Source organism: Strix uralensis, chromosome 4 (assembly GCF_047716275.1).
Source record: "Strix uralensis isolate ZFMK-TIS-50842 chromosome 4, bStrUra1, whole genome shotgun sequence".
Taxonomy (NCBI): domain Eukaryota; kingdom Metazoa; phylum Chordata; class Aves; order Strigiformes; family Strigidae; genus Strix; species Strix uralensis.
Window position 1 is genome coordinate 47,111,928 of NC_133975.1, and position 19,234 is coordinate 47,131,161.

Consider the following 19,234-nt stretch of genomic DNA (forward strand, 5'->3'; position numbering starts at 1 on the left):
ACACCAAGACAATTCCAGGCAGTTTCTATTAGAGTTTTTATTAGAGCAGGCCTGTTTTCTTGTAAGAAATAAAAATATTGCTAGACATACAATGAAGATGCAAGTATTACACTTTTTTTTTTTAAACTGCTTGCAGCTGGGCTCCCTATTACCATCAGAGGGAAAAAAAAAAAATCTTAACTGTAAGTTTGATATAAAATGTGTAACACTTAAAAGCAGTGACAGTTTTCTAGACTGATGTATTTTCCCTACTGCAAGGTAGGATTACATATCACTCCAGATAGATCACAAATCACTCCAGATAGAGAAAATACCTTTTTTTTTTTAAGGGTAGGTACTGAATTCCACCATACCCACGATTCTGGATATGGCTCCTGTTATCACTGAACTTCAGCAATAAATCCAAGATCCAAAGTTCCTTTGTCAGTCCTGAGAAGAACTTTCTTCTGCCTGCCACACAACTCCTGTAGAGAAGTTCTATTTAAATAAGGCTAAGGTTTAACCAGAAGGCACCGACTTCCCATTTAATGCAACAGTCGTACCTAAAATACAGAATGGCACATTAGTCTCAAACTCTTTTAACATTCAAGTCAGTGCTGTAATGACACTGCAGCATAAAATACTCCCAACTTATTTGTTGGTGATCAGAAGTCACTGAATAGATTTCCCATCAGTTTACATTCCATTATAAGCTGGTCCTCCTCCACCTTCAGGCACTACCCAGTTAATGTTCTGACTTGGGTCTTTAATATCACATGTTTTGCAGTGGACACAGTTCTGAGCATTTATCTGCAGTCTTGATCCTTCTCCTGTTTCCAGAGGAATATATTCATAAACTCCTGCAGAGAGCAAAAGAGAGCTATCACTTCACTGAACAGTCTCCCCCTGCATGTATGCTCTACTACTTACCAGCAAGCATAATGAGGGAAGTGTATTACTAGTGTGATTCAACTGCCTTCTTCCATGTGTACTAATTATTCTGTCATGAAAGTACTGTTAACATAATATATTTTAAGGCCTGCACTCAAACCTTCTTCTAGGAGGAAGATTTGGTGGACTGCTTGAAGTAAGTAGTAGGCCAGGTGGACTCTTCCTGAAGTACTTAGTCTTTCATCTTGCAAAAACAGCTCAGACACACATTTTTGTTACCTACCTGCTGGACAAAATCTTTGTTCCGGTCCATCGAATACAGCCAGATTCCTGCTCACAGGGATGCTGTCATCTTTGAGAGTTAAATGAGCAGGCTGGTCATGTTCATGGTTTGTACCACTTAAAGCCACAGATGACAGGAGATCAAAACTGATTTTTCCATCAGGCTTTGGGTATTCAATAGGTGTGCAATCTTTGGCTGGCTTGAGCTGAGCAAAATCTGGTCCTAAATATATTTTTAATAAATATAGTTTCAGTACAGAATTACTGTAATTTGCAGTTACTCAAGAACAATTTAAGTAAGCTATTTTAACTTGTCATCAGAATGAAGTATTTTGTAAAAGGCCTTTTCATAGACCAAAAAACCTATGCTAACAGTGTTTTAATGTCTTCATTTACATTATGTGCTAGGTAATGACAAAGTCTGCTTCAATGTCTTACTGATTTCTTTTCTACAGTTTAAGGCCTCACCACTTGACCAGGTGTGCTCTAGCTTCAACTAAGACTAGAAACGACTGACATATACATTTAGTATCTTTTTTTCAGGAGATAATGAAATTACCTGGGTGTTTTAATGTCCATGGTTCCATTCCTCTCAGTAGCCAATAAAATATACCTGTGTAAATCATTCCTCCGTACACACCAAGTATGCTATGGCAGGATGGTCGGATGTTTCTAACCGCATACAGCTCTTTCCAGACCCAGGACTTTTTCAGATTCTCTTCATACTCTTGCACATCAAGTCCTAAGGCAGTACATTACTTGTTAGGTACCTACAGTACATAAAGACTATCCTTGAAATAAAAAATAATGGCTGAATAAAGGCAATTGTTAGCAACGAAGGCAGCAAAATGAGAATGTCAGAATAGTAAGCTAGGAATACATTAGACAACATATTTCAGCCTCCTGAAGAGATCTGATTTGTTGGCAGCTAGCAGCAGATATCTAGTGCTTCTTTGTAGCCTCTATTAAATGACCCACAAGCAGCACTACATTGCCTCAAACCAACAACTGGCCAGGTGGCTGTATTGGCACTTATATGGGAAAATAGCTACTCGCTCATAGAATCTAAGCATTGACAGGAGAGTTTATGCGTGATCCAGGAGGCAGGTTTATAATTTTAACATTGTCAGGTTCAAAGTTTTTTCTTTACAAGTTATGCAACCACAAACATTCTGATTTCAGTAACTATGACTATGGATGATGCCGCTGCTAGAGAACATTTTTTCTCCCTTTGTAATCAGCAAGTTAATGAGATATATTTGACTTCAAACTTTTGATTTAAACTTTGGATTGTACCCTTTACAAATACTAGACACTGCATGCTTGACATATGACAGACACATCTACTGCAGTGTAGTTAAAGCCAAGTAACTATCTCAGAAAAAAAATATTTCTTCAAATGGAAGTTTTCTGAGAGCTTCCCCTTCACCATTCTCATTAGTACTGTGTAGGAATAGATGTTCTAAATAGTAAGTTTTAAGCCTTGTCTATATGTGAAAACATGAGGCCTGTTGTTCTAGCAGTAGGATCAATACTTAAGAATAGCTAAGCAGAACTTTATTAATTTATTTCTTTCTTAGATAATTTGTCAGTGTAAATAGTAAATAAACAATAGATATCTTTTTAAACCACCAGGCTCATTTCATGATTTATTTGCATTTCCAACTAATTCCTTCAGACACATTTAGTTACTGCTAAGTTGCTGGTGATCCTAATGGAACACAAGGTAATTACAAATCAAAGTAGTGATCTTACCTATTGTCTTTGATTGGAGATTTTCGTTGATTAATTGGCTAAAGATGGCTTCTGAAGCCAACATGCCACTTTTCATCGCGGTATGTGTCCCTTTGATCTTAGGAACGTTCATGAGTCCAGGACTGCAACCAATTAATAATCCACCTGGGAAGGTGAGTTTGGGTATTGACTGAAGAGGAAACAGAAAGAAAGATGGTTGATTTGTTCTTGTTTTTTAAAATGAGAATAACACTCTGGCAATGAAACTGGCACAAGGCTTGAGTGTCCTTTGCATTTTTAGATTTGCACGTGCACTATCTAAACATACACCAGTTACTCAATTAAGGAATTTTGGCATAGTAAACAAATACTGATACAGATGTTGTACTGGGGCTGAGTATAAAATAATGACAACATTTTCCTTACATCCTCTCTCCAGTTGCTTTATCTGCAACGACAGGTAATGTCACCCACTGATACGGTTTTCCTCCTTCAAGAGTAAGTGAATTCTTTTTTTTTAAAAAAAAAAAAAGACATTTGCGTTCCCATTTTCCACACAATAAGTTGTATGGATCTCATCTCACAGTTTATTACTCAGTGCTTTTTTTCACAAATCTCTTCTGTGAAACCACACAGTGCCCTCCCTGTTCCCACCCAGGCCCCACTTATTTTGAAAGTTGCTCAGAAGCCAACAAATATACTTTTGGTGCAAAATCGTTGTCTTATTCCCGTTCTGCAAGAAGCATTATGTCACTGAGTACATTCAACTCACAAACCTAAGACAGCCAGATGATTTGCAAACATCAGGTCCATATTATTAACATACTATGTAATATGCCTATATTAACTAAGGAATACCTCAACTATCAAGATAGCTATTCTCACCCTTATCCAATAAGATTAGGATTTTAGGGAACAGCTTCAAAACATACATTGACTGCAGCACTTTGAGCAGAAAGCTGTGATCACATCCTAGGCCTGAAATTGCTGAAGGTAAGTTATGAACATGACCCTCCTTCAAAAGTCTTTAGTACTGAGCAGCACTTGTGAATCTAGTATCCTGCTTTTATTAAAGCTGCCTGAAATAAATAATTTTTTAATAGCCTAAATAATTTGACCCCAAACAAGTACTTTTATTTCATGAAAAATGTCCAAAAAACATATCCCTTGAAATTCACGATAATCTGAAACAAACATTTTGTTTCTTCTGCTTGTTCTGCTTATCTGTTTACTATTCACCCAGGGCTGGTTACTTTTGAATATTCATATAGTAGTCGTTAAAAAAAGTTTCCCCTGTGTTTTGGGCAATTTGTTTAATCACAGACTTAGTAATTTGGTTTGTAGGAAACGTAGTTTAGGCTGAAAACACAATTTCATATTTTAATGTACTTTTCAGTGATCAGAAGTCATAAGTTCAGCTACATAACAGCATTTTAAAGCAATTAAGTAGTAGGATATCCTCTCGGTTTTCACAAGACCTTTGGCTGAAAACATTTATTCTGTCAAATCCATTAGAACGCAATGATGCGGCACTGACATAAGCATAGAAAGATTCTTGACTGACTCTTTGAATTACGTAAAAAAATGGTGATCAAGTAGTTTTATTCTGCAACAACTGTTTCACTTAATAGGTACACAGTGACCAACATACTGTCAAAATATAAATGAGAATAAAGATTAGTCATATAACACAAAAGGTTACATGTACTGCAGCGTTGTTAGTAATTCTCATCATTAGTAGTGTGGAACTTAGTGCCTGTTCTCGCAGTCAGCTGAAGAAACCCATCTTGCCAGTACGGCACAAGCCCTTCCTGCCCCTGAGATACAGGGTGAAATCCTTTCAACCTTGAGCACTTGGAGCAGCCACCACTCTCTTGGCAGCAGAGACAAAACAAGGCTGGTTTGAGGGAGGGAAGAAGGGAAGACACCTGCTTCCTGCAGAGTCCTCTCTGCCAGCAGACAGGGAACCCCACATTCTCCTCCCCTTAGCTCAGCTCAGGGTTGAAAATCTGTTAAGTGAGTCTAATGTTGGACACTTGCTTGGGTCATCAATATGAAGGGTTTTTTCCCCTGATATTCATAATATACATTGCTCAGCAACAGCAGCACCTTTTATTTTTTCCACAAAACTCTTAAACCTTTTCAAAGTTTTTGATAAAATGAAGACAAAACAGAAGTTGCACAGAAATGTCTTAATTTTAAGTGCTTAATTTTGCAATTTTAAGAAACAGAAGATATAACAGCTATGTAGATTTAGTCTATTAAACTCTGTTCCCTCCTTCCACATATCCCAAAAAGCTATAAAATCAGGGAAACATCCAAGAGCATGCGCGCTCTCTCTCCCTCTCTCTCGCACCAACTTAGCACCACTATATGTTAAAGACTAAAGGACATGGTCATAAGGTTATCTATAATACACAAAAAAAGGCTTAGATCAATGGTAATTTTATACACCTATTTGATGAAATACTCTCACTAAAATGAAAACTGAAGCTGCAGAATGACTTACATAAGAAAATATTCCTGGACTCCAGTGATGCAAATGAGTCAGACTGCTACAGTTATTAATCAAAGCAACACATGCAAAAGAAGAGCTAATCTTAAAAATCTTCCTAAGTGAATCATCAATAAAGCTTTTTTTACTGAAAGCATGTATTAAAAAAAAGCCATTTAAAAGTGTGATTTCATGATTAACTAGACAATTCTATCTACAGGAAATAAAAAAAAGCCCAAGAAAACAGAACATGCTCTTGTATTAGGAACAGTGCCAACTAAGTGACGTGTTGTTTCAAGTCCAGCAAAGAAATAGTCCAAAGATTAAGCAGAGATATGCAAGGCTGTAGTCCTACTGTCTGCGTAACTCGGCACAAACAATGTCTGTAAGTGACTTCACAAATACTGTGTTCTTTCAGCCATATGTTTCAAGCAGTATAAGGAATATGCAACCAAAGGCACAATCTGGCTACTCCATCAAAGCCAGAAATTCAATAATGACTATCTGTGATAGAGAAACCAGTGCATGGGGTGGAAACAGAAGCCCCTCTTGTATAAAAGTCTAGAGTAAAATGTCTTGGTATTTTGTATCTTATCTGTCTTAATAATGGACTGACAATGGTTTCTGAAATGAGCTAGTAACACAGCCATGTTAAAATGTGGTATTTCCACTTCAGAGTGGACAAAGTAATCAACCCACAGATTTATTAAATGTGTATTGTGTGTGTAATCAAGAAATTGCTTCGTGAACCCACGTGACTCAGTCCCAGGCATGCACACTGGTGTCAAAGCCTAACTCCACAAGACCATGACAGGAGTTATGCTGCTGCTGAAATTCTACTTGTGCTACAAAAACTGCACAAAGCCACATTTAAACTAAAGAAGAGGTTCAAAAAGGAAAGACACAGTAGTCAGAGAGCACAGTGGTATGACCTGTGAATCACAAACACCCAGGCTATTTTTAAGTTCGAAACTGAAAGCAGCATCTGTAAGATGAACCTGGGAGTCCAGGACACACAGCCATGTCCTCTGTTTCAAGATTCTTATATGAGAAGCAAAACTCTAGACTCTTTCTCCTGAAAGTTGCTCCAGCCCTTTCAACTGACTTGATGAATACATTTTTAAAATGTCACCTCTTAAGACTCTTTAAGGGAACAAAATGAGCAAAATACTCCACCTCCCAAGAAAGTAGAAATTCAAAGTTGTGCATGAAAGATAGCAAAGGTACTTGGAGGTGAAGACTTTTATCTGCCAAACCACGTAACAATTTCAGCACCATCACTGGCTTAAGGGTCAAGCACTGGAAAGGCGCTCTGCTAGGATAACCATGTAATTTGGAAAATACGCCTCCCCCCAACTCTACAACAACAACAAATGAGTGGTGCTACCCTCTCTTCCCCAGGCTTCCAGGCACAACAAAGAACTACCTGTAGTTTCTTTGCTGCTGAACACATTTGGTTCCAATGTAAACTCCGCTTCATATTTCATTTAGAAAGTAAAGTGACTATGTCAGAAGATTTTTAGTGTAACAGAGCCTAAGCGTAGCAAATCTCAGTATCCAGCAAGATAACAAGGCTTTTCTGCCCACTAAAACTTTTGGCTTTTATTCAGCTTTATTATAGTTCAGTTGTTTCCCAACAGCATGGAACCCAAATCTACAGCACTAAAAACACAGCTACAGAGAACTCAAAGTAAAAAACTTCATGAAAAAGCTACCTGGAAACCACCTTCATTTAATGCTCTGGCACCATAGGCAATCCTTGTTCCACCCTCCAAAGTAGGCTGTATGCTAGGATGGTGCTTCCACCTCTGAAACTCCCTAAATGGATTCAAATAGGGATTTTGGTAATCTAAACCAACCTTAAAAAAAAAAAAAAAGTGCAACATTAATGAAAATAGAAGTATGAAATTTCAACAAAAGTTTGAAAAGAAAACAATCACATATTACTACATCAACTCTGTAAATCTATTTTATACTAAACAACCTCAGGATCTTTCTACTTAAAGAAACTATTGCCAAAAATACATTTTATAAAGAGTATAGTAGAAGCAATTCTGAGAATTCGCTGCTACAAGACTGTTCTCTGCACTACCTGAAACCTGAAGCATGAAAAATATTTAATCGCATTGTAACCACCTTCCATCTGCCTTTGAAATAAAACAGTGAAATTAAATTAAGCATGGTTTAATGGTCAGGATAAGTGAGAAAACTTGTTTTAAATTTGTGTTTCAAAACCTCTTTGCCCTAGAAAAGCTGGAAGGAGAGGTAAACAATTATTTCTAGATAGTTATGTCCTTGTGCTCACATATTTTAACCTGTTCTTCATATTGTTTAGCAGAGTCAATTATTTCCAATTAGGTGAGCCATTGTAATAAAGCACAGGGGAGCAATGATGAAAGCAGAAAATGGGGGAAAAACACTTTGCCAATTGGCTAAATGCCCTGGATTCTTTTATGCATTTGAGAATCTGTCTAAAGATATACTCTGTATTTCCAATCTTGAATGTACTCTTAAAAGGGCTTATGTTGCTGAATTTTCTCTTTTGAGAAAGGGATTATTTCTGGTTGCTGTGAGCTCTATTTGAGACAAATAACAAAATATATCATAAGTCAGGAACAAACAGTATCTTGGTTTCTCTGGCAGCTCACTGCTTTTAGAACACTGCTTGCATATACTTTCCTTACTAGATAAAAGATAATAAACAGATTTCAAAATTAAGTGCAAGATAATCCTACTACAAGAATCAGCTCAGACTGACATAGGTGTAAAGTTCAAAGTCAAAGAAGTGCTTGTATGTTCACACAAAAGTTAATTTTCTCCTATCTGAACTGGAGATAATGTTCATATTACTGAAAATTACTGATTACCATTCTCTGTAAGAATCAAAGCTCTCTACCCATCTAAAAGCAAACAGAATTTGAATGTCTACTGTCTGTACTTATTAATTCCAATACCGGAATCTGCACAGGACAAGCATGCATGTCTGAGAAAAGCTAACAAGGTTTTTTCAATGTTTCTTACAAAATGGTTAGACAAAAATACAGTTTTCACCCACACACACTCTGGAATCCTTCTGAAATCTAGGAGACCAAAGTGTCACCTCAGTCCCATGCTGCTGAAAGTCCAGATCACGTGCCTGACTCTTACAGAATCTGTGTGTAAAGCACATGCAAGGATAAATAGTCCGTGCTTCATTTAGGACTGTAGGTGCTAGGAAAACATTTCCTACCATTGCTCCTTGCATCATTGGCTGGCAGAAAGACACAAGACTGTGTCTCTAGTGATCTCAATGCTTCTGATAGAGGTAGTAAGAAGGAAGAAGCTGCCTGTACAATTCAGAAAGACAGTTGCTAAAGAAGGTGAGACAAAGGTGGGTGAAGAATGCTAAGAACAAACAGAAGAGCTCAGAAATTGAAGGGATGCTGCTTGTGGAACTGCAGTGTGCTTCCACTTTATACACTTCTCTCAAAGTGGAGTTGCACCCAAGGTTGACACATGAACAAGGAAATGGAAGACATTTCCTAACTTGCAAAAATTCTGTGAGCACAGTTTTGATTAAACATCTGGTTTTGGCTTTACCAGAATTTGTTTGGTCTGCAAAAAAAAAGTTATTTGTAAGTTTTCCATTTTGTTCTTAATAAAAGACACTGGATTAAAGACAGATTAATATGACAAATTAACCTTCCCTAATATGGGCATAAGCACACTTAAAATTGAGAAAGTACTAAATTTGGACTGTTGCTATTCTTGTGTTTTCATTTTCACATTAAAACAGAGCAAAAAAAGTCGCATAAAAATGAAGATCAAACACCAACAAGCATGAAAAAAGCAACTTCACTTACCACAAATCCAAGAGCAACTAAAGGTTCACCCTCATTTAAGTGATAAAGAAAGGATCCTCCATACGTATGTCGGTCTAAAGGCCAGCCTACAGTATGTTCTACTCTTCCTGGTTTCCATTTCTTTTCATCAATAGTCCATAACTGTCATGCAGATGACCAAAAATTTACTTTATATTGAAAAGTAATGTCCTTTCAATAATATAAGACAAACACACAACTAAATGTAGAAGAAAATTAATTTACTGCTATGACCAATGCATAAATTCATACAACAAAATACCAGGTAATAAGTATATTTCTTTGGATACCACTGAAGAATTTCCTAATACTTCTCTCTCTTAAAAAGTTGTCCATCAGAAAATGTGACTGAGAGTCCAGTACTATACCCAAAATTTTAATTCAGCCACAAGATTCTTTATATCAGTGACTTTGATAGATACTCTGCTAAGGAACGCAACACTGACATTGACTATTTCCTTTAAAAACATTTTTTTCATATGAATCACTGTAATTTCTTCGTAAGTTTTTCAAGGTCAGGCTTAACACTATGCCTCAGTTGATCTAAATATTTGCTGTCAAACAGGTTGTCCTCTCTCTGCTCTCTCCTACACATCTCCAGTACTCATCTGACCCATGGTGAACCCACAGAAGCATCTTCATGTTTCCACTAGCGAATCAATTTTCTGATCATTTCACAAAACATCTGTTCACCATGGAGTTATGCGTCAGGTGCAGTCTAATGACAGAAGGGCAGCTGAGCACCTTTAGATCAGCTTGAGCATGGAGGGTACATCTACATTAATGTTTCAGTTTAGATTAAGAAGCACATTTTCGAGCAGGGCTCCTGATTCCTCCCACTTACTGTGCTTTGGTTCATACAGCAGCCACAGAAGGCATGAACTAGATTCCTTTCACATGAAACTAAACTGTAAGAAAGGCTCCAGAAGCCCATCTAAAGCATTCTAGTCACGAAAGGGCACCCAGTCCATGGGACTAGATCAGAAGTAAAAATAAACCTGAAATGTGCATAGTATGGATATCAGCTCATCAGCATCAACAATTTTACTTTACAGATCCATTCCTATTGGACTGTACTATTTGCTAAAGCAGACACAGTCTCATCTGGAAGTAAAGAAGGTCTACAGCAAAATGCTGATTTAACGACAACTTAGGTATTACAAATTGCAACTAAGATTATGTCATACATATCCAGAGCGGTTATTCTCTACAGAAGTGTAAACTAATTATTTAGCAAATATTTTGTAGCTGGAAGCACGTGCTTAAAGTAATAAATAAAGAATATGTTATAGTCAAACTCTGAACATACTGTAAATAATACAGCTATTTTTCATAGGTGATATTTCCAGAGTATAAATATTTCAAAAAGGAAACCTGATCCCTATCCCAATTTTATAAGCCCAGTAAAGGGATTTTTTGGGAAAAAAAAAGCTCATCCAGAAGGTGTTTCAGAGATCATGACTCATCATCTGGAACAGCTCTTTTTTCTCTCTCTCTCTCATATCAATATACAGAAAATGCATAGAAAGCCTTTCCTCCCCTCCTCAGGTACTAAAACCCCCTAAAATTAGACAGCATGAACCCCTCTCTCATTTACTAAAAGTATTGAAAAGAGATTTCACAAATTAACATAATTTGAAATCAAATTAAGACATTAACAGAGTGGGTTCACAGGTACCTCTAGATATAACACAGATATGAGAAGCAGCAGCTGAAACGAAACAGTCAGGGAGCATCTTCTCTGACAAGCTTCAGAATAGCAAAGGTTCTGAAGTCTGAAAATGTAACTCAAAATCAGTAATTCTAATGTCTTATACAAATTAGCTTGAAGCAAACAGAAACTACCTTATAGCTTCAAAGTGTTTTCCTTAATTGTTAAAATTATGCAGGTTATACCTCTTTCAGTCCAATGCCATAGCTCTGGGGTTGACATTTCTCCCTTAGATTGTACTTTTTGTACAGCTGTTTGGCTAGATGTCCATGACAACCTTCAGCAAAGACTGTGACTTTAGCATGGAGTTCCAAGCCTCTTTCAAAGGTAGCCTGCAAAAGTAGAGCATTTCATCAGCAGTAAGATCTCTGCCACACCAAACTCACAGCAAGAAATTGGAGGGCCATAAAGTGATTTTACACTACTTTGTGGCACTGCCCAGAACCTACAAACTGTTGCAAGCTATGGCTCTAGTCCAACTGCCTTTTCCACCTAACCATGATGCATCCCTGGCAAATCTTGTAAGGGATTCCAGTAAAGCTGCACTACAATGAATCATCATTCATTACTGAAAAGGAGAATCTTTTCCAGATCAGAGGATACTTATATCACACCTGCTCATTCATACGGTGCAAAGGAACCCTGACAGAACAAAGAATCTTAACTTATAGCTTTACACTTTAATTTTCGCTCATGAAGTCACATTACAATAAAATATTGTGTGTCTCCACACACATATATGACAGAGGCTAGACAGAAACATCACATCAGAAAAACCTGTATCACTCCTGCCCCCAGAAGAACCCACTACCTTAGAATAAAGTTACTATAATATTGCACCGATCTTACATGTTAAAACATACAGTAAAATTAAACTAACATTAAGTATCATTATAAAAAAAATTTCTCATCAAAAATTCCAACAATGAGATTGAGAGTAAGATAAGGGGAACTTGTGTATCAGCATGTCATCTGCATATGTGAGCAAACTGGACGAGAACATTACTGGATTATCTTTGCAATGTAAGGATACAATATTCTAAATACACAGTCTTGCAGGGAAAAAAAACAATTTAAAAGAAAAAAAGCTTGATTTGGCTCAGAAAGTTTAATGTTGAAAAAGATAATGGAAACAGTTTTGCATGAAGATATCCAGCAGTACCCAATAAAACCATCACAAGGTAAGTCATAGGTCCAGAAGCAGCTTATTGCTTTGGTTTTGAATTGTCTCTCAGGTGCAATCCACTTCTAACTTACTGGTTGGAAACCTCTGAAAAAGACTAGCAAATGAAAATGTTCCCTCTGGTCAGGAATTACCTTTAAACAGGAGTTACAAGATTTTGCCAAATTTTTTGTGTATTCTTTGAATTTCTGATTGTCAACCTGAACGTGAATTAATATTTCAAAATACTAAGAGAACTACAGGGATTTACTACTTGATCTAGAGATTAAAAATATATATCGTCCAGTTTGAGGTAGATTTATACAAATCAATGAACTACAACTCCACATTGTAAATATCAGAAATTAATGAATTTGAAATGTTTCTGTAATGTCAAAAAGTTATACTTCACAGTTAACATCCTTCTCCAGCATCTACACAAGAATCAACATGCAACTTTTTACTACATATTTTTACCATTGGCATTTTTGTTTGATTAGTGCTGACTGCAAGGTGAAACTCTATTCATTAACCACAGTCTATTTGATTAGGCTCTGTATAAACACATTGAAGATATTCTTGCCTTGAAGGTTATACAAACTATGTCTATTTACCTGAACCTTTATAGACTGGAGGTCATATCAGCTGACATAACTGACAGCTAAAACAGTTGAATTGTCGAAAAGTTGCAGTAATGGCACACTAATTATGTACATTAAAAAAGTTACTAGACACATTCTTCTAGAATAAATGGAAAAAAATTCTAGGTTTTGAGGATGCTTAAAAAAGGTAATAAAATCATAGTTCCTTCCCATTTTAAAACAGACACAAACCAAACTCCCAATAAATCTTTATACCACAGCAAGCTGTACGCATTACGTGTGCCTTCTACTGGAGAACATGTTCACCTGAAAGGAAGAGCATGCCTATCCCCTACAGGAGACAGACAGTATCATACTGGGAAAATATATTGCCACCACTTCCTTCTCCATTGGCTATATGCTCTCCAAACAAGAATGAGTCTTTTCTTCTCATTCCCTGCTTTAAATAGGAAAAATACCCCATGCTTTTATGTGAAATACCTCTTTGAAACTCTACGTAACTAGCTAGAAACCTTATAAAAGAAAGTAAATCTTAAGAAAAAAGCTTCATACCCATAATTTATGTAGTCAAATTCCATAATTTACAGAGCCTAATAATTCTGCGTGAAAGTTTTCCTGAGTTATTCTGATGTGCCAGATTCTCCCTATGTATTGCACAGGGAAGCAACATGCTCACTGCAGGTTCTGATTCCACTAAAAATCAGTCAAAGTCCGACACTTTGGGCAGGGAGTCACCTTCTGGATACAGAAATGGGACCAACCAGCAAAAAGGTATAAAGATTCAGCATGTACCTTGCCCCAACAAAGTAGACAGACTGTTGACAAATGTGACTGCAGTTGTAAATATCAGAGAAAACAAATCAGCCAGAAGCAGACTCTCTTACACCTTGCTAGTTACCAGCTGGACAACAGCTTTCTATTTCACCTTCGCACATTTTTTCTAGGAGTTCCAGGAATTTTTTCCTTTGTTTCCTGATTTCACATGTGCCAAAACACCCTTGAAATGTTTCCTTTGAGTCACCCTCAAACAAACCTTCTTTCTGCGAAGGTTTTTTCTACTAATCTCAGAAGTTTACAGTGTTCTGAGACAAGCACTTTCACAGGTACTTTATCTATTTTATGTACAGAGAGGGAAGACGGGTACTGAATTTTACACTTTTTCTTAGGCTACAGCAAGACTACTGATGGTAGTAGAAGCAGATATATCACAATTTCCATAATTAGACCCCTAGTTATGGGGAAGATAGCTACTTACTTTAGGTGCTCCATCTTTTTGAATGCCGACATCATTAGTTGCTATCCCTTTCACGCTACCATCTTCATGAAAAAGAACCTTTGGAAATATTTAAACAAACAATCATTTTGATGATCTGTCATTTTAGTCCATTCATAAAAAGTTCTAATGCAAAACTTCTATGCACTATGTCTTTAATGGTCAAATAATCAAAGATTATGTATTTATTTTGCATTTATTAACATACTGTATGATCCACTTGCACTTTGCTGGATCTGGGCCAGAGAATTTAGACACTGAAACACAGTTTTCACAATACACCTCTGTTAAAAAGAATGTTGTGAATGTACAAATAATTGGGAGTGAAGGGGTTTCCAAAAATGCTTTTCATATACACACTGATGTCATTATTACCTCAGCTGCTGCATAGCCTGGGTACACCTCAACACCCAAAGCTTCTGCTTGTTCACCTAGCCAACTCACAAAGTGGCCCAGACGTACTATGTAATTTCCATGATTAACCATTGGAAGTCCTAGGCAAAAAGGACACACACACGTAAAACATAGAACACTAAGCAAAATAACAGATGTCGTATACATCAGATGTATCTTCTTCTACAACCACTATCTTCACAGTAATGTCATAAGCTACCACAGCCATCATCTACATAGCCCCTATCACTGTAAGCTATTATGTTCTACATACACTTGCTGTACTACACTGAATCAAAATTGTTTGATTAATGGAAAAGTTTAAAAAAGACATAGTGCGAGCTGACTCTCTATCACCTCACTAAACTTTACCTGGAAGAATTGGCACTGGAATTCTAGATTTCTTTGTTAAAATTCCAAACTTGTCTTCAGTTACAGGAGTATTAAGTGGAGCCTATATAAAAAAAGAAAATAGTACTGAGAGTTTTGGTTTTCTAGCCAATCCAACAAAAACAACAACTGAAATAAGACAATCAAACTGGCAGTTAAGTAAAGGTTTAATAAGGCACTTCTGTAGGAGGTTATCACAAGAGAGAAGATAGAAGTACTTATGAGACAGTCATCAGGCAAGAATCAACACAACTACTGACGTAAAAAAAAAAAAAAGGAACAGGGCCTTGCAAATCACTTCTACATTCTGTACGACATCAATATTCTAGATGCTTCTAAAGGTGGCAGCTCAACTTGTATGTTTACCCCAGTAAGACAAAACAACTAATCAACGGCCCACTTCTTGCAGCTCCCAGGTGATAGCAGGCAGCTGGCTGCACATTTCTTGCTATCCTCCCACCTAAAAGCATCTTAAGCCTCTGTTACACCACTATGTCTGCACAAAAATCAGTGTACTATGTGCCATTTCCTGAGACTGTGAAGGACTACTGTAGAGAAGCAGCAAGTCTGACATTGCTAAGAACTGACCAACTTACTGCTTGTGCACAGGAGCTGGATTCTGCACAAATGCAGGAAGTGTAGTGCATCCCAGGATGCACCAGGCATACTGTGTATATGCAGTAAGACTATTATATAAAAGAGCCAAGGCCACAGTGTATCTGTGTAGGTATAAAACTTTAGCATTTTTGAACTAGAGGAAACAGACTAAAAAGAAGGTAGAAGGCTTTTTGTTTTGTTAGATCAACATATTTTAAAATGGTACTAAGTATCAGTGGTACCAAGGTACTAAGTCGTATCAGAATGAGTCAGATATGGAGTTCATTAAGAGCTAGCAATTAATTTCAGTGTTTATATAGTCATACGTACCCCTCGCTCCTTCCAGTCCGGAAAAAGTTCTTGTAAGGACCTTGGCTCAAGACAAGCACCAGACAGTGTATGCGCACCAATCTGAGAAGCCTTTTCCACCAAACAAACACGTATTTCTTTGCTATGCTCAGCAGCTAACTGTTTGAGTCGAATAGCTGCAGAAAGACCTGCAGGGCCTGCTCCAACAATGACAACATCAGCTTCCTCTGCGAATCTTTCCATGTTTACCCCTTTAATAGAAAAAAAGATAGTAAGATAAATCAATCTTCAGTTTCCCTCAGCCTCTCTCTCACTAAAGCTTGCTCTATGATACTGGCTACTGGGTATCGCAGCAGTACTACCTTGTGTAAAAGGAGGCCAAATATTAAACAGAATCCCCACTTCAATACTTGGTATAGTGCAGAATGATATTAGCATCCCAATGTAAAATTAGCTCTTTTTAAGCTGTAAGAAGATATACCATAAAACATATACTTATGGTGCATAGAGACTGAGTATCATCATAGAATATTAAACTTGAGTTGACTAGCTGTATCAAAGACATTCAGTGAAACTCTAGTTAAGGGAGAAATAAAAGAAAAGAGACCTTTAGTCAGAACACGTGACTTTATTTTACACTAATTAATCAGTGTCTTTTCTGGAACTGAAGCCATTGAAATTGTTGAATGTAGAGGCCGGAATGCCCAGAGATATATATCAATCTTATTTTCTCATAAACTCTCATGGTAAGAACAACTGAAAAAAATCCAACAGATACATACCTGACAGAATTAAATCTTGTTGTGATAGTCACAAAAGCAAAAGCTGCTTAAATATTTTCTTTAAATAACTAGGATCAAGTTTAATCTGATCCCATTTTATAGCACTAAAGATACTCATTGTGAGATAGCAACCACAAAATTTCATTTGGAATATTAGTACTGTATTTAAGAGTACAGAATTTCTGCAAAAAGAAAAGAACAGCAACATATTTCAGTGTCTTTAAAACTGAGCAATAATAATAATAATAAAGAAGCTTTTAAAGAATGCATTTTTGACCTTACCTTCCCATCGTTTGTCTTTGTCGCGGGGGTGAATTGTATAATGTGTAGTTATGCGAGGCACAGAGGCAGTAGATGCACATCTTGCAATATGCAGTGAGGAAAGGCAGTCTCTCTTTATCAACTTTAGAGCATGAAAGCACTGACGTGCTGCAAAAACAAGAAATCAGTAATTTTCAAAATTTTCAAATCAGTAATTTTCCAAATGTTTTTACTTTCCAGAGACACAAATGGCACAACAGATATGACAGCTCCCTCTCCCAAAGGCTACCAGGTGACGTGAAGATGAGGAACCATAAAGATTTTAAAATTTTCAAGTTAGGAATGCACTGTATAATTTTATCTCAGAAAAAAAAGAAAACCAACAAGTAAAGAGCTTCCCTTTAAGCATCCTTCACATAATACCACTCAATACACTGGCCAGCCATTTCTGACAGCTGACATAGGATAACATGAGTGTACACAGGTGAAACACATCTTAAGTTCCTATTTCATTTTGAACTTCAAAAGATTTATTTCAGACTTCAGTAAAAGTGACCAAACAACTGTAGAGATAGGACATGCAAGTTCATCTCTTCTGACATCTCAACACATGTTGAGACACACAGTTTGGGCTACTGATACTAGACAGTTCATCTAGAGTAAACATCATGGTCTACAGTAAAAGCTCAGACCTAAACCCAAGTCAAAACTAGATACAGTAGATACATTTAATCTTTACCTTTGCTGCAGTCGCAAAAACAAATTAGAATTTTTTTTAAGCAAATGGACAAAGTTAAAGTTTAAAATGATCAAAATAGGACTCTGTTCAGAAGGGCTATTACATGTTGCATTCTTTCCCTAATTTTCTTCTTTCACAAAAAAAAAAAATCATGAAGATGTGTGTGATCTGTACTTGGAAAACTAGCTAACATCAAAACTAGTTACAGTTAAAAGGTCTGTGAATTAATGCACCTTGACAGGTATTTTTCCTTCCTTTAAGGATTCCCTTTCTCTAATTTCAGACGTAAGGAGAATATTGTATTTAAAGTAGAGTATTTCTGCAAAACTACGTAAGTAAAATCACCATCATCCTATGATTGAAATGTTTTGTTGAGAATAGCGATTGGCAAGGCCAGCACAAACATCCTCCATTATACCTCTGCACAGTGACAGCCAGGATACTGGTCTCTATATGCAAGGTAATAAGTATTATCTATGTTGGTTTCTTAACAGTAATCTTGAACTTAACCAATATAACATAAAAGCTATTATCATACCATCTCATGACTCTTAATTATCCTTTACCTGCAACCGGGCAGGATCTGAGAACAAGCAATGTATTTTATACGCATGATAACAACTACATCTATACATGTATATTAAAACATGACACCTTAATTTTTCAGATCATTTTATTTGAGCAGAACTGATGGTACTATGAATTGCATAAAGTAGTTTAAAAATGTCAGCTACTTCACACACACGCAAAAGAAGTGAAACTCAGCTCAGAATACGTCTCTTAACTACAAAGGTAGGTCCAAACCCTGAACGGGCTGATCATTCCTTCCCGTGAGCGAGCTGAGCTTGCGCTACCACGCTGCTGAGTTTACAGACTTGGTAAGGCGGTGTGAAACGGTCGCACGAAGCAAGCAATCTCCAAGAAGAAACTTTACTTTTCTGCAGCTCTTTAATAGTAACTGCTGCAGCTGTTGCAGTTACTACTAACAACTGCAGGATGTTGTCTCGACAATTATCTCGTCAGTAAGGGCATGCATTCAGTTGCTCTATTTTATCCTTTAAAACAGGTAACATCTAGTATCGCTCCAAAAGACATTACACTTTTGATGCCCCACGCCAGACAACTAAACCACAGCCGAACAAGACGCGGCTCAGCCTCGGCCAGCGCTCCCGCGCAGCTCTGTACGCCCGGACAGAAGCCCCTTCAGGCGGACAGAGGCCGCCGGGGCGGGGGGAGCCACAGCCGCGCCACCACGGACACCAACTGCCGCCCGACGCCCACCGCCCGCAGGATCCCCGCTCCCGGCCCGGCGGCCGCCCAGACGCCTGGGCGCACCCCAACCGTGACCTTTGCTCTCCTTCCGCGCCGTGCCAGCCGCCAGCCCCGCCCCGCCGAGCAGCGGCGGCCACCCCAGCCCCGTCCCCCGCTCGGGACGACCAGCCGCCCGCGGGGCGACCCGGTGCGTTACCTCGGCTGGAGGACGGGCACCAAGCGAGCAGCATGACAGCAGCGCGAGACCCCCTCAACACCCTCCGCTCCCTGCGCCCGCCCCGCGCCAGCCCTCGGCCGCGCCGCGCCTGCGCATTCAGCTGCCGGCGAGCTGACGCCGACGCCGGCCCGGCCCGGCCCCGCCCCGCCCCGCCCCGCCCTGCCCTGCCCCGCCGGCAGGACTACAGCTCCCAGAGCTCCCGGCTCCTCACGGGGCGCCGGCTCAACCGGGAGGAACGGATTCACTCCTCTAGTACTGGAGCGGGAGGCGCTCGGAGGAGGCGGGG

General features: G+C 38.3%; 1 protein-coding gene across 2 annotated transcripts; it reads right to left on the reverse strand.

Annotated features, from left to right (window-relative positions):
* Positions 1 to 19: 19 nt before the first annotated feature.
* On the reverse strand, positions 20 to 19,043 carry ETFDH (electron transfer flavoprotein dehydrogenase). Of its 2 annotated transcripts, XM_074866585.1 has the most exons (13): positions 18,928 to 19,043; positions 16,742 to 16,888; positions 15,699 to 15,928; positions 14,754 to 14,835; positions 14,364 to 14,482; positions 13,971 to 14,048; positions 11,137 to 11,283; positions 9,223 to 9,363; positions 7,096 to 7,239; positions 2,908 to 3,076; positions 1,712 to 1,894; positions 1,154 to 1,375; positions 20 to 839 (listed from the first exon to the last, which is right to left on the reverse strand). In XM_074866585.1, the coding sequence occupies exons 1-13, from the start codon at positions 18,959 to 18,961 to the stop codon at positions 676 to 678; spliced, it is 1,860 nt and encodes a 619-aa protein (XP_074722686.1). In that variant the 5' UTR covers positions 18,962 to 19,043; the 3' UTR covers positions 20 to 675. The 2 variants fall into 2 exon arrangements, with proteins under 2 accessions (XP_074722686.1, XP_074722688.1); XM_074866587.1 differs by lacking the exons at positions 16,742 to 16,888; positions 18,928 to 19,043 and adding an exon at positions 16,460 to 16,605.
* Positions 19,044 to 19,234: the final 191 nt, after the last annotated feature.

Bases quoted from the DNA above. Each gene is read 5' to 3' on its own strand.
- ETFDH (XM_074866585.1), bottom strand. From the start codon at position 18,961: ATGCTGCTCGCTTGGTGCCCGTCCTCCAGCCGAG. The intron at 14,483-14,753 runs GTAAAGTTTAGT...CTTTTTGCCTAG, and splicing joins TCCAGTGCCAATTCTTCCAG to GACTTCCAATGGTTAATCAT. The intron at 3,077-7,095 runs GTAGCTTTTTCA...TTTCCTCTTCAG, and splicing joins TAAATGAAGGTGGTTTCCAG to TCAATACCCAAACTCACCTT.